Below are 15332 nucleotides of genomic sequence, written 5' to 3' on the forward strand. Positions count from 1 at the left end.
GGGCTACATACGTGCTGCAGCTCAAAGTGACCCAATTCTGAGGTTTTTCATGTGTCGCAGTTTTGATGTTTTCTGATCAGTGTGAAGCTGCATGGAGTCACAGTTTTCCAATTCCCATTTGGACAATATGGGGTTAGGGTCTCCATTCTCCAGCAGCTTAAATATTAATATACAATCTAGAATTTGTCAGCACTGCCACGGGTCTGTCACTGTGTGAGAAGATCGGGCCCAAACCAGGAGACATGCACTGCACGGTGAACTGTGGACAAGAAGCAGGCAATTCCTTCGCTTGTTACCAGAGTGTACAGCCAAGCGCTGTGTGGCTTCTTACGCACAGGGGTGCTTTGAGCTTCATGCTAACGTCAGTATGCTAACATGCTCACAGTGACAATATTAACATGTTGATGCAGGTGTAAAGTTTAACATGTCCACCATCCTAAGCCCTTTTCACATTTGCACTGCAACATGGATCTTACCTAGAAATCAGGAAAACTGAATGTGAGAATGTGAACGTAGTTGGACCAGACATTAAAATGACTTTACCCTGCCAGCTCCCTAGTAAAAAGTTTGTCTAATGTCTGATTTAGAGTATTAGAGCAGTTAATTGTCCAATGAAGACGCAAACAACAATGTCTAACTGGAAAGATGACAGGAACTTCTGCCGCTAAGGGACAACGCCAAAATCGTCAGTCTTATTCAAGGAACGGCAAGAGACTTGACTGTAATGACCAAGTTACGAACCAGCTACGTAATAGCGCTGTAGTCCATGTCATGTTGGGCCCCCTGCACGCTCTACCCAGGCACCACCGCCTGTCTAAACCAAATGGAGTATTTCCATTAGATGGGGACACATCTGAAACGAATAATCTCCCGTTGTGTGCTACATGTGTGAAAGGGCAACTGTCAGAAAAATCTGGTCCAGACATAGTCCGGAGTTCATCTGAGAAAACATCAGATAAGAGCAGTAATTTGGCCTTGAAGGTCTATAATGTGGACATCCGTGGCTACTTTGAAGGCATAAACCAATTTTTCAGTCACTATGTTTTTATTGTTGTGTCTATGTACGTTATTCACCACGTTTGGTTCCTATACACTTTACCTGATGTAAGTGTGTAATGAATCCAATGTTCAAGCTTGAGTAGTGCATTAACACCTGTACCAGCCAACTGGTAGACAGCGTCTGGACAGGAGGCACAGACTGAGCTGTCAAAATAACCTGCAGAGATGCAAGAAGGAACCAGTAATATCCAAATCACATTGCCCATGTAATATTATACTGACCATATGAGTAAAAATGACATAAAGGTTGAATAGTTACAATATAATGTTTACTATATGACATGATATAAATAGCAAAATAAAGCTGGAAAAAGTCATTACTAATCAAAACAATACTCATTGACAGAGGGATATGTGTTAGAGGAACAATTTAAAATATTACAACTGATATCATTTAGGTAATAGGATTCATAGTAAAGGACTTTAAAGGAAATATGTTAACATCACTGTGAAGTCCGTCAACAAAATTTCAACTACGGGAAACTCCAATTTTAGGGGTACGTTTGAGATTTATTTCCATTTGAAAATAGACCCATAAATTTGTCATGTGAAAACAATTATACAACCTTGAACATTTTATCACAACAGTTAACACAAGTTAACACCCATGTCCCTGCATTACAAAGAATTGCCCTTAAACGGTTTCTTTTTTCTTAACATTTAAAACATTTTCGACAAAAAAACTAAACAATACAAGATTCCGCTACAACTTTCAAATGGCCATCTATTAAATACTCTGAACCCCATGGTTCCCTAGGGAAGATCCGAACACACCAGTTTGAAGTGGTGCGATCAAAGGAAAATGTGAGAGGGGGTAATTCAACCCATAAATCTGTGAAGCTCAACTTTGTCTTGTCCCAAAGAGGGTACCGGCCAGTAAATCTTTGCCATTATATCTGGCCACCAACTCTTTTATATCATATCCAGGGATTTGTCTGGCAGGGATATCTGCCCATGATTTATCATGTTATAAAATGGGTTTAACATGCCATTTCTGTAGCTGGAAGCATTTTTTCAGAGTAATAACAACACTCACCAGTGCTATTTCTCAGGAAAAATGTCTAGTGGTGCAGGTAAGTGAGCTCTATGGTAAAGACAACCCTTACATTGTAACAACTGTCTCTGCATTTCCTTGAGTTTAGAAAAATGTGTCATTCCAAGGAGAACAATGACCTATTTCAAATGTATGCAGCATTTATCTTTGCATACATTTTTAGATAATCCTCTCTTTTACGCAACAGTGATAATACTGTTGTCACAATGACAGAACAATAACAAAGGCCTGGAAAAATGCTTTGGACCCTATCATTCCTTTTAATTGTTCCGTCCCACGAGAAAGGCAATGCGTGCACATGCACAAAGAAACGCACAAATGCAACATACGCTCACAGATGCACTCTCACATACAAGCGCACACATGAACACAACACAATACCTTTCATACTGCAGCTAAGATGGGTGTTAGACGATTTAGTCCAGACATGTTGCAGCGATGATAACTCTGCTTCCACGCGAAGATGCCCCGTCACCCCCAGCGGCTCCCTCCTTCACCTTGATGTCATGGTGAATCGACAACATCATTACTCATCACATCACCACTGAAACACATGCCTAGTGCAGCACTATATCACTCCCATATTGATATGTTGGTTATAGTATTATATTCAATGCAATGTATGAGAACATTATTTCATATGAACACATCCACGGTTTTCACTTTTATATTCACATGCCCACTTTATCACTAAAACCACCGTCATATTGACACCCACTATATTAGTACGTCAGTTTCGTTTGTCACAACTCCACTGTGTCTTAGAAAAACATTTTTTTTTCAGCTGATATGTGTGCACTTTGTTGTAGACTTTGCTATCCTATTCGTCAGTCTGCTTTGTTTTCAAATCATTTTCATGTTGACCCGTCGTGGGCCACTTGTTTCTGCCACATCTGCTGATGCCCCGTTGGATTTTCGAGGGACATACTCAATATCAAAATTGCTCTTATGGCGTCCTTTCCCTCGGCTCCAGGCGAAAAGAAGCAGGAAACAGAAGATGACCACACCTAGGAAGGACAGGCAGCCCATGGCTGTAGATATAATGATAGTCTTAATGTCTATAGGGACTGTCATGTTGTACAGTACTGTCCCATTCCCCCATGTGCTGTTAGAGTCTGTCAGATAGTTTGAGCTCCTGTTGCTATAGTGAGATCTGTCCCCAATGCCCAGGCTCTTCACAGCTAAAGAGGCTGACAGACTAGCGTTGCCAGCGGGGTTACTGGCAATACACAAGTACACCCCGCTGTCATGTAGCTCTGCTGCCTTGATCTCCAGGGTACCATCTTGTTGGACTTCTACCCTGCCGCTGCTCTTGGTTGTGATGTTGCGTCTGTGAGGTGTAATCCAAACCACTGAGGGCCGAGGCGCTCCTTCTGCAATGCAGCTCAGGCGGGCGGGCTGACCCTCATCAGCCATCAGCAACTGGGTCGTGTTGGGTCCAATCCGTGGTTTGGTGCAGGTCATGTATCTGGAGACCAGAGGCTCTTTGAGGTCACGGAGAGGTTTCCCCAAGAGGTGCTCGGGGGCGCTGCACGCTGGCTGCACATCCAGAATCTGCAGAGACGGAGGCTTATGGCTATTGAGCAGCCAAAGCAATCTGCAGTCGCACACTAATGGGTTTCCACCCAGACAGAGTCTCTGGAGGCTGTCTGGCGACGCAAACACTCCACTCTCCAGAGAGTCCAGGCGGTTCTCCGACACATCCAGTAGTTGCAAAGATTTGAGGCCCATGAATGCAAAGGGCTCAATAGAAATCAGCTGAGCCCCTTGGAGGTGGAGCTCCAGCAGGTATGGGAGTTGGCCAAGCTCTCCCTGATGGATGTGCTGGATGCGGCAGTAGGACAAGTTGAGATGTGTGAGGTAGTGCAGATTTCGCAGTGCTGCGCCGGGGAAGGCAGACAGGTTAGTGTTGGTTATGAACAACGTTGTGAGGTTGAGGCCATGCAGTGAGAGGGGAGGCAGTGTATCTAGCCAGGGCCAGTAATCAATCTCTAGGCGGCGGAGACGGAATAACCTCTTAAAGGAGTAAGGCTTGAGAAAACTAATGCTCAGGTAGCGCATGCGCAGTTCCACAAGGCTGTGCAGATGTGCCAGAGCATCAGAAGGAACCACGGTCAGATTGGAACGTTCCAGAGTCAGACTTTGGAGTCCAAGTAATCCTGTAAAAGCCCGCTGAGAGATAAAAACCAGTTCGTTGTCACCCACCTCAAGGGACGTCAACCTGCGCAGATCTTGGAAGGCATGATCCAGGAGAACCACCAGTCGGTTGTGGCTGAGGTCAAGGCGGGTGAGGTTGGTCAGGCCTGACAGCACGCCGGCAGGAACCAGCTGAAGCAAGTTGCTGCGAAAGTTGAGTGAGCGGAGAGCAAGCTGAGAACGAAACGAGCCGGGCTCGACCACACTGATGAGGTTGTCGCTAAGGTCCAGGTCCTCCAGCTGCTGGAATGAAGAGAAGTTGTCTGGCGTGATGATACGTAGTTTGTTCTTACTGAGGTCTAGGACGCGTGTCTCAATGGGGATTCCTTCAGGGATGGTGGGCAGGCGTTTGCGGTGGCAACTAACCGACTTGCTTTGGGCAGAGCACTCACATCGGGCGGGGCAGCTCAGAGCCGGGCTGGCTAGGAGAAGCAGCAAGGCCCCGCCCAGGAAGAGGTGGCAGTGGTTCAGGGCTGGGTGTCGCATGTCTCTTTTACCCACGTTGCCCTCTGTCATGGCACAGCTTCTTGTCCATATAGCGCACCATCACGAACAAGCCCTGTAAGACACAATACATGGAAAGAAATGTGTGAGAATACTCCACACTCAACTTAACTCAGACTGTCTTCACCTATTTGCCCCCCTGCCTTTTTACATTTTCAACCTTTTACACTTTATGTCTCTTTAAACTGCCAAGTCTTTTCTCCCATAATGATCTGTCCCTTTTCCAGGCAAGGTGGATAAAATGGAATTAAACTCACAGCAGGGCAAGACAGAGCAAGAGAAATATCAGCTGCAAAAAAATGTGAACGTCCATCACTGTGTTAGCACAAAAGTTTCAGGCTAACTGGGGATGTTTCATTAGGATGGAAGATGTTTCAGTCCGATGGCGGGAAATTACCCTCGTTAGAGTACAGCGTTGCTAAATGCCCATGTAGAGTTGGTCTTTCTGCAAGTGTGTGATTGTGTATTTTGCATCAACAATAATGTTGTGTGTTTCTAGGAGGGTGGACTAGGTTGCAAGTAAAACTAAAATACAAACTACAGGGAATGAAATGGCAGATGTATTTGCGTCATTACGTGAATCCACAGAGTTTACTGTGGGTTTTACCAGGCATATGTATTTCTCCTTTTAGTAATCAACATACTAAGTCATCTCACTGGCTCATTGTTTTTTTTGTTCTTTTACATGGAATGGATTTTACAGTTTCTATATTTTTCATTGAAATCTAAACAAAACATTATTTTATGTAGAGAATGCAAATATGGCCTATTTAATAATCAATAAAAAAGCAAGCAATCAGCGCAAGTACTGTGAAAAAATAACAGATGCATACATTTACATAATTGACACAACCGTGTCTATTAGCTACATTGCTTTGATGCTCTATTAGTTTCTGTTACTGAAATTGACTCTTTAGATTCTATATTTGTTGTATGACTTTTTTTCCAAATATGGTCGGGCTTTTCCAAAGCTGGCTAAATCCCAATATATACAATATGGTAGAGTAACATCGCTGCAGCCAGTCACTGTCTTGTCTCTGTAGCACACAGTCTCAGCTCATGGTGACAAAAAGCATATTGGCATAGTAGCACTTTCCACTTTACAAAACAGGATAACTGAACTTGTGAAAATCAATAAACAAAATGACAATGATGCATATTCATTGTTCTTTAGAAGTTTAACAGTATTTTAGAATATGAGGAAATTAATCTATGAAGTTTGCAGTGATTCTTGAAATATTTTGGATTGCTTTTGTGATTGTTTTTATTTTTCTATGGTCATTTCTTCTTCTTACATTTTGCTTTTTTTTTGGAAAGAGAAGATAACGGCTGGGTGATGAGGGCACAAATCTACAAGTCAAACATGAAACATAAAACAGTATGTTCTCTGAGAGACATGTTTCCTCATGGCTCGGAAAGACACAGACCTTGACAGAAAAAGCACTTTCCAGCAGCAGCCACAGGTTGTTGAACTGACAGATGGCTATGCAGACAGTGAGGCCGACCGTAATTGCCTCATTACCAGTAGTATCTGCATTCTGCTCATGGCGATCTTTGCCAATTAGGTGTGTACAATGTAAGACGCAGCTGCGAGCGCTGGAAATTTAAGTGCACATCATAAAAGGCAAAGCAAAATACTAGAAATATGAAAGGTGCCTTTAAAAAGACTTTTGACTGCTTGCAGAGCTCTGTCAGTCACTGCAAAGCAATCCAAGACAAGCACATCCAGCCAAGGTGAGCAGATGATGAGCATGCAGACAGACACATACCTTTACTTTGATAGTGAAGTGAGTAACGTTCAAAAATAAGCCGAGATGAGGCAGAGGGAGCCGGAGAGCGCACACACTCACATTGTCTCTTTCACACAGCACTCACCCCACCGACCGGCTCAGCAGCTGCACTGCTCTCATCTCCATATCGCTCCTCTTTCTCCCTATCGCTGTTTTATCTGTCTGTCCTCCTGTTCACACATCTTCCACCTAACTCCTTTTCACTCCCTTGTCCTTCCTGGCCTGGCAAAAGCCCCAGTCTGTTCATCAGTCCCTGCAGGCTGGGCTTTTATCGATCTCAGCGCAGAAACATCAGATGCCAGGAATGTAGCCTTTAACAAAGAGCAGGCCGTTGCCACAGCAACTACAAACCCTTACTCACATCCGCTCTATGTAGTGTGTCAATCACATTAATGAAAAAAAGAAGGAAATAGAGTAAGGAGGTTGACGTTATTTTTTCATATTCCTTTGGTCTTTGCAGTAGGGTAGCACACATATTAAATACATACCTGGAATTTCAGTTTCATTGGTTTAGCAGAGACGAGTTTAAGGTGTTTCCAATCTGTCATTCTGGACGCCTTGCTATTTGTCAACCTGTCTTGTTGCCCATCAATCTGGTGCTCTAGTAACTATCTCTGTCTGTCTACCTTATTATCTGTCCACAAGCCTGCTTCTGTTTTTGTGTATTTATCTGTCTGCCTTTAGCCGTCAGCCTCAGTACCTCTCTGCCTCTCTTTTCAATAATTACAGTCCAGTTGTCTGTTGCTGCAGTGGGGAACTGGTCTGGTGATGTGTTGGAGGAGAGTTGTGTGTCAGGCAGCGTGCTGTCTCACCAGGGTTCTGCTAAGAGAGTTGGTGCGGACATGAAAACATGACAGCCTTGTAAGTTATTTAAGCTCATGACAGAGAAAAGAAAATGCTAAAATGGTTATTATTTGGACCTTTTTTGATGTGTCTGGAGTTAAACCTTAAAAGAAAGAAAGTGAACACTAAACACATTTAAATTCTAAACTGTGAATGTATTTTAGTTTGCAGAGACTTTTCAGCATTGTAAAGCTGTAATCCTAACAGTTCTGACATATTTACATGAAATATCTTAAATCAAAATGTGTCCAGATCCAGGTTTCATGGTGGAGATAAAATAAAAATGATTCCCCAAATTGTGTAAATCATAGCTTGAGATCAAAACACCATTTTAGCACATATAGGTAGATAAGCTTAAAAAACAACAGCTTGATACGCCGAAGACCAATCCATATGTGGCATTCAAAGCCCATTGTTTTCCAACTGCTTTTCATTTTCAGGTTTTCAGTACAAGACATACAGACATGTTTCTCGCACCACAGAATGACTGAACGGACAGCTGATAAAGGTTGGCAGAATGTGAAACAATTTAACAGCATGTGATCCTTCAAGTCTGAAGTCAAAGACATGGCAAATGTTTCAAACAATGACAGTTACTGATCTGAACAGAAAATCCCTAAACTGTAGCTAGCATTTTAGCAAATTCTTCTTCAAACATTAAAATCAATATGTGAGGTAATTGCCGAAAAGAATGGTGGCTTTCGCAGCTTATATTTTCTTTTGTTTCATGTGGCACCTGTTCAGCGTTAGCTGGAGATTTAGTAGCTTGTTTTAACGAGGCCTGTGTTTTTCCAACTAAATAGAGCTAAAGCTTTTCAGACTTTCTGGCATTGGCAGATGGTGGAAGGAGTGAATGGCAGATGGAAATTAAAATCTCTTCCAAAATGGTTAGGAGTGAGAAATGAGGTATCAAATTTTAAAAAACAACAACAATTACAAATGACATATGAACGATACCAAATTTCTACTCTTTGATCTCATTAATAAGTATCACATCTAATTGCACATTTGTAGACATTCCAAATGACTTTTTAGAGCTGCACCAATATCTGTATATTTACAATAAAGAAAATTACTACATAAAATGTGTTGCTCCCGGTAATCATGATAACGTAACTCTGCAATTAATGAACATTTTAGACTCTCCAGCATTTCTGATAAAAAAATAAAAAATTTGCAAATTATCTGCCTATAGCACTACATGGCAGACAGACAAAGCTAGCAGCCAATGGTAGCTGTTGAACATAATTGGAGAATGTAACTTCTAAAGATCCAGACATTTCCCTCTGGAGTTGGTGGCGACCAAAACAGAGCTGGAAGAAGAGTGACTGGCTTGGATTGATTCGTTAGGTGGACAGAAGCTTGACTCCAAATCAATGCTAATGTTGCTCCGTCTGTAAATAAGCTGTTTGCCAACATGTTCACAATATCAACTTTACAAGTTGATAATATAATTGAATGGAAGTTGGAATGGAAGAAATAAAGAATTTACAGACTTTAGAAGAAGTTACCTATGGCACATTATTGGCTCATGATTGTGTGGCCTATGTTTCAGATTGGAAAACATGCAAGATCCCACAGAATTCTGGGTAAACGGTAGTGGTGACGGGGGTCATTGAGAAGGGCAGCCTGCAGGGTTGACCGTTTTGGGATTTGGTTCTGAATTGGATTAGAGTCAGTGAAACTGTAGAAAATCTGACAGCCGAAAAGGAGCTGTAGGGTGATGCATGAGTCACTGTGAGAGTGAGAGCAAGAGAAGGAAGAAGGATGAATAAAGAGAGTGCCGTATGAGTAAAGCAGAAATACATGAAGAAATGAGGAAAACCAAGCTTATATGAGATTAGATAAAAACCCTTGTTTGCTCGAGTTGACTGTGATTTCTAATGTGAATTTAACCGAGTAAAGCTTGAGAATCTGCTCTTCCAACAGATCTCCGGAATACTCAAAGCAGTGCTCGGTGCACATGTTTTTAATCTTTCAAGACAAACACCATTAAAGCCCTGTTCATTATCACACCACATCACATTTGGCAGGAGCAGAGCAAATGCACTTTAGACGAAGAGAAGGACTTAATTGGACTGTACCAATTAATGTTTAAACTACTCCAAATTACAGTATTGATTGACACAAAATTATCTATGAATTAATAATGGTCTTATTGACTTTTCTTTATGCCCTAAGGTGTCCATTAAATCAATGCTTTGTGTTGTATCTTTGTGAGAAGTACCATCTGCAGTAGAGGAACCTTTGAGCTAACGTTAATAGCACGGGTACCCTAATGTGTGTAGTTAGAGGTATACAACATTTAAAAGCATGGGTGGTTTTTGTGGTGCATAATAATCTTGGCTATAAATCCTTTCTTCCGCTTTGCACAGCGTTGCAAAGATGAGACTTTGAATTCACTGGATGCAATTATTTTGCACCCAGCTTCCATGGGAAAAAACCCATTGTTATTTTCCTCAACATAAATCATATTCAAGACAGCCTCTGCAAAGAAGTTAAATACCCATTTTACACTTGTTTGCTTATTAAAAAAAAAAAATATATATATATATATATATATATATATATATATATTCTTTTTTAATTTGTCACTTTGGATAACTGGAGTCGTACAAAAGTGCACAGTATTCATTCATTCTGATGTTTTCCCTTGAAATATTAAACAAAGACCTGACTGTTCTGCTTAGCTCATTTCCAGATTTAATAGTGGAATGAATAATGGATTTATTTCACATGAGAAAGTTCACATGTATGCGCTTATTGACGCAGTGTGAGCATGTGATATGACATAGACCGCAATTGACCTGAGAGGACACATTGTTAAATTGATCAATCTTTTTGCATCTACGCGTTGTTGAACAAACAAACGTGCGTGCAAAATATGTTTAGGACCCACAAGCAGTGTTTAACATGTGATTCAAAGGGGGCCCTTGATGTGTAACACTGAATTAAGAAAACATGAGGGTTACAAATGAAAAAAATAAAAAACTGTTGATTTTTATGTCCGAACCATTCCATTATCCAGAAGATGTAGAGAAAGAGAAGCAGGAATTTTAAGCTATGAGACAACCGAGATGTGCAAAAAGCACAACTGTCGGTGTAGCCCCAGCTCATTTGAATGATAATTTACTCTCTATTCACAACAAATGCTAACAAGCCAAATGTGCTTTCTATTCTGGGGAATTGTGGCACTCTGCACACCCACTAACCACCCTGCAGAGTGCAAAATGTCAGCGGAGTTTTCAGAATGCTGTTGGGAATCGGAGGTTGAACCGTGTTCTTCGTGGCTAATTAGTGCTTGTGCATTCAAACTCTGCCAATTAAGCAGCTCCTTTCTGCACCACTGGCCATGTTTCCTCTGAAGCGGTGCCTTGTTGAGCCATCAACAGTGTATCCTGTCTTCCACCATGTGGCTTGTTGTATGTCTGATGTGCTGCAGGCTCACAAGGGATACAGCTTTACCCTGCAGTCTCTGGATTTAGAAAAGTCCAGTTAATACTTAGTCAGTGTTTGCTCAAACTGAAAGACAGAGAGAAGAATGGTCTAGTGCTTCGAAATTACAGCCTCCAGAACTGAAACAAAGAGCACCACCACTCCCTGCCAGAGCCTCCATGCTGTGGACATGAATAATGTGAACATAACGTTTTCTCCACCAACTGAATTATGTCACAGCAGCAGGTGGCATTTTTTTCTGTTAGTTACTTTTAAAATTGTAGTAAAGGATCTTTCAGATATGCTTGTCATTGCATAGATACTGTACGATGGAAATTTTTACATGAGGGGCTCATGCCTGAATAACCACACAAGTCACCTTTATGTACGGGTTGTGTGCACTCTCACTCCCTCAGACCTTCGCAACTCTGTGACATGGCACCGTCGGCACACGCCTGAATCAAATGGCGTCAGATTAGCAATGGATCAAATGACTCTGTATAATGTGATAGGTGTCACTCGTAGTCCCAAACCCACAGAATGCTCATCCTAAATCTGCTCTATTTGTTTACCATTTGGGGTTTCGTTTCATTGCTGTGTTCAAGGTATACTGAGTAACTTTTGCACATTAAAATGTCTTTAAACAACTAGACCTATGTTATATATTTTGGTGAGTCGTACATTCACCCAAATGTTTCCAGCAATGTTCAAACCCAGAGAAATCTGTAATTTTAATCAAGGTAATACCTTTCAATGGAATACCCCCCTTTGAGCATGCATCAGCATTGTTATTGTTTGCCAGAATCTGTCCTAAATTGACTCTTTTCCAGTTTTGAGACACATTTTTCCAATACACTTTTAGTATCTTTGTAATTTAAATTATGACGGATTTTAGTCGTCAGACATCTGGAGCTTAAGTTCAGCTGAGCCACTTTGGTTCGTCTTCTGCCCGCCAAATAGCATCGGAAAAACACTGATATTTATATTAACAGGGTTATTTATCGTTTTTACCTGTTTGAATCGTTGGATTAGTTTGTTTTGGAGAGGAGGAGGAGACCCCTATGGATGATTTAAAACCTTCTGAACGATGAACACTGAAGGAATCCTAACCGGGAGAAGCTGACTGCCACAATGGCAGTGGTGGTGAAGACCATAATTCCCCTGATCCTACGCTGCTTCACAACGTCACCAAATTTAATCTTTTGTTATTGTTTTGATTAAGAGACCCCTTAGCAGCATTTTTAAATCTCTTTTTCATCTTACAATTACATATTGTGCGTTTAAGATGCAGCAGGCAGCTGTTCACCACAAAAAGCCCTAAAAACCTTCTGTACACAACTTTCTCTGCACCAAATGTAAGCTGGTGAACATACTGAAGACTTTTTGTAGCTGAAGAGCACAGATAATTCCTTCCAACGTTGGTGGAGACAAAAACAGAGCTAAAAGGAGAGAGGAAATATTGGACTTAAATTTGGTAGATGCAATTAAAGCTATATGGGGTGGTTTCTGCCGCCCCCGATGAGGAATTCTAAACAACGACAAAAAAAACTGTTGGCGTGTCCACATAACACAAGCCTTACATTATTGTGCACTGCCCCCCACCCCTCCTCCACGCAGTTACTAGTAGCCAAGGAAGACACGGAGGAGTTGTGTGGAGCTGTTAGTCTTATTTAGCATTATAGCTAAGTAACTTGGCAATGGCTTGAATGTAACGGATGTTCATTAATATAAAAAAGTTGCGCCCTAAAGCTTTAAGACTACACATTAATGTTTTTGGCGCACAACCCCTTTAAAGGGCTGGAGAAATGCATTAAAGCAGGATTAATGTCTTGTCATTTTGTGCTCACGCTGGTCATCAATTAAGGCTCCAACAGTAAAATATGTTTTAAAATCCATCGCTGATGCAGAATTTTAGAGAACAGAAAACATGCAAGTATGAAACTTGCAAATACTGTGGCTCTTTATTTGATAAATAAAAAGTCATTAAGCTTGTACTTTTAAATGTCAGAAAGTAATGGATTACTGTCTTTTTCCTTCAAATACCAAAAGGTAAAGGACCCCAAGTTAATTAAAGGTCCCATGGCATAACAATTTCCCTTTATGAGGTTTTTTAACATTAATATGCGTTCCCCCAGCCTGCCTAGTGTGCCCAGTGGCTAGAAATGGTGATAGGTGTAAACCAAGCCCTGGGTATCCTTATTTTACATTACAAGGTTACCATCCCCTTTCTCTTTGCCCAGAGAATTTGGCCCTACCCCTGAGAGAGACATCATGGCTTTCAAACAAGCAAAGTGGCAGTTGGTCAAGGCCAAACCCCCAGCCTCCACCTTTCCCCCCTAGTGGCTGTAAGTCTGCACCAAGGCTGAATTTTGGGAAATATACTTCGGATATGGTATTAGGGGACCACTAAGGTTTTTATAAAAGCATCCAAAGAGCACCATGTCATGGGACCTTTAAGGTCTTTACTCATTTTCCTCATTAATTAGCAACGAGTTAAGTAGCTCAGTTATCAGCTGCTTGCCAAATGATCCCACTTAAAATGTATTCCCCTAAACATTAGCATGCACCCACACTCAAATCTGTAGCGATTGGTACAGAAAACTGTGTAGCAACATTCATACTACATTGTACATTTGATATTCTACCTCGGCACCTTTGTAATTGAAGGACAGTCACACAGTAATCATATTGTGTGAAATGATTGCTTAAAAAGAAGCCATTGCTTAATTTCAATGGCTGCTCTGGTTTCCTCCAAAAGGAATAATCAGATTTCCCACCGTGTGTTGACTGGCATTAGGCTTCTCTACCTATCTTGCCGTGTTTTGTGGTATAGCACTCTCACAATGTCTCTTGTTGTTGCATATAAATCCCAGTGTTACTTGAAGGACACTCGCCATATTAGGTTCCTGTCTAATTTTAGTCTCGAGAGGTAGAACTCATCCATTTTTCATGGTAAACGTGTCCCACCACTAATTCAAAGGACTCTTCCCCATTCACCAAAACAAGATTTCTCTTAGCATTTCCCGCTCCCATTCCAATGTTACCTTCTGCAAACAAATTCCATGCAATGTGTTTCAACACTACATTATCGTTTAGTTCCAAGTTACAGCCGTTTGTAGGAGTGCCAGCCAAGGTTCACTGCAGCTGGGCATGGGATTAGCTTCGGTTAAGCGTGTGTGAAATCCTAACAACCATATTGAAAACACCAAAATAGCCCACATACAAGGTTTTGTACTTGACTGGAGAAAATATACACAAAATGTCACACATGATTTTCTTTTTCAGTAGCTGAAGGACCTCTGTGGCTACAATCAATTTCAGATTACGGCAAAAAGGAGGCGCCACTTTAAAAGGTCATGTGTTAACTTCCCTTTCCTTACCTCTAGAAATAAAAGGGAAAAAAGGAGCCCATTGATGTTAGACGGTGTCTTCTTGTCAACATTTTTATGTTTGCCACAAAACTCAGGGGAGACATTTGTACTGTCCTAGTAGGGGCCTGTTGCAATTATATGGTGCCCACATTGATCCCAAGCATTGATTAAAGTTCGTCCTTGATTTTAAGATTCAACAGGCGCTTCTCTGGATTTCAGAGAACATGAGAACAATGGAAACAGCTCTCATTTGAAAACAGCCAGGGACCTCATAAATAAGGCATTTTAATTGACTTTAAGAAGAGAAACATTACTTACTACATCTTGTGTCTGTGATGTGTTCAAGAGAACGGAAGCATTGATAAGAATCAATATGAACATCTGGAATTAAGTATTATGAGAATTAAGCAGATGCGATGCAACAGCCTTTTTTAAATCAACTTTTATAGTACAGATGTGGATATTGAAAAGAATCAAGTTTAACCCATCACAGCACTAATCCATGATTATTTTTGTGTGGGTGGCTTTTCGATGACTCATGGTCCTTAACTGCTTCTAATTTTAAGTTTTTAGTCTTGATTACAAAAGGATTTGACTTTGCTTTCTCTTTGCCATACACACGACAATCACTGCAGTACATTTTGGTCGGTACTGCTGTCATAAATCAGACCCTGGCAAACCTTGGCATTTCTGCCAATTATCCACTTTGTATTTAAATGTCTTCTTTTACTTTTCTTTGACTCATGCTCATCTTTTTGTTGGTTGATCGTTTCAGCTGGCCTCTTTACCCCAGTAATGGGCCGCCACATTGTTAGCTAAAATCCAACAAAATGGCGTACTTTGTAATGTAAAAAACAAAAACAAAAAACTAATCAGTCATCTCATTGGCTATCTGACAATGTTAATTTCAGGCTACGGGATCATTTACAGAAATGTTGATTAATGTGCATTGTCCTCATCAAATAAATACATCTTCCAAAGTTTAAATTCGTACAATCTATCTCTTGGCACGCAAGTAAAAAGGCTTTCTCCCAAAATGTCAAACCATTTCTTTAGGTTTGTCCGTTTCTACATGCATTC

General features: G+C 41.1%; 1 protein-coding gene across 1 annotated transcript in view; it reads right to left on the reverse strand.

Moving 5' to 3' along the window:
• Positions 1-1306: 1306 nt before the first annotated feature.
• Positions 1307-15332, reverse strand: part of lingo2b (leucine rich repeat and Ig domain containing 2b) — a 34369-nt gene continuing 20343 nt past the window's right edge. The window contains exon 2 of the mRNA XM_034857947.1: positions 1307-4868. Coding sequence (XP_034713838.1) covers positions 2957-4825 — 1869 coding nt within the window. The 5' untranslated portion in view covers positions 4826-4868 and the 3' untranslated portion in view covers positions 1307-2956. The remainder of the gene's footprint in view (positions 4869-15332) is intronic.

Source organism: Etheostoma cragini, chromosome 20 (assembly GCF_013103735.1).
Source record: "Etheostoma cragini isolate CJK2018 chromosome 20, CSU_Ecrag_1.0, whole genome shotgun sequence".
Lineage (NCBI taxonomy): Eukaryota > Metazoa > Chordata > Actinopteri > Perciformes > Percidae > Etheostoma > Etheostoma cragini.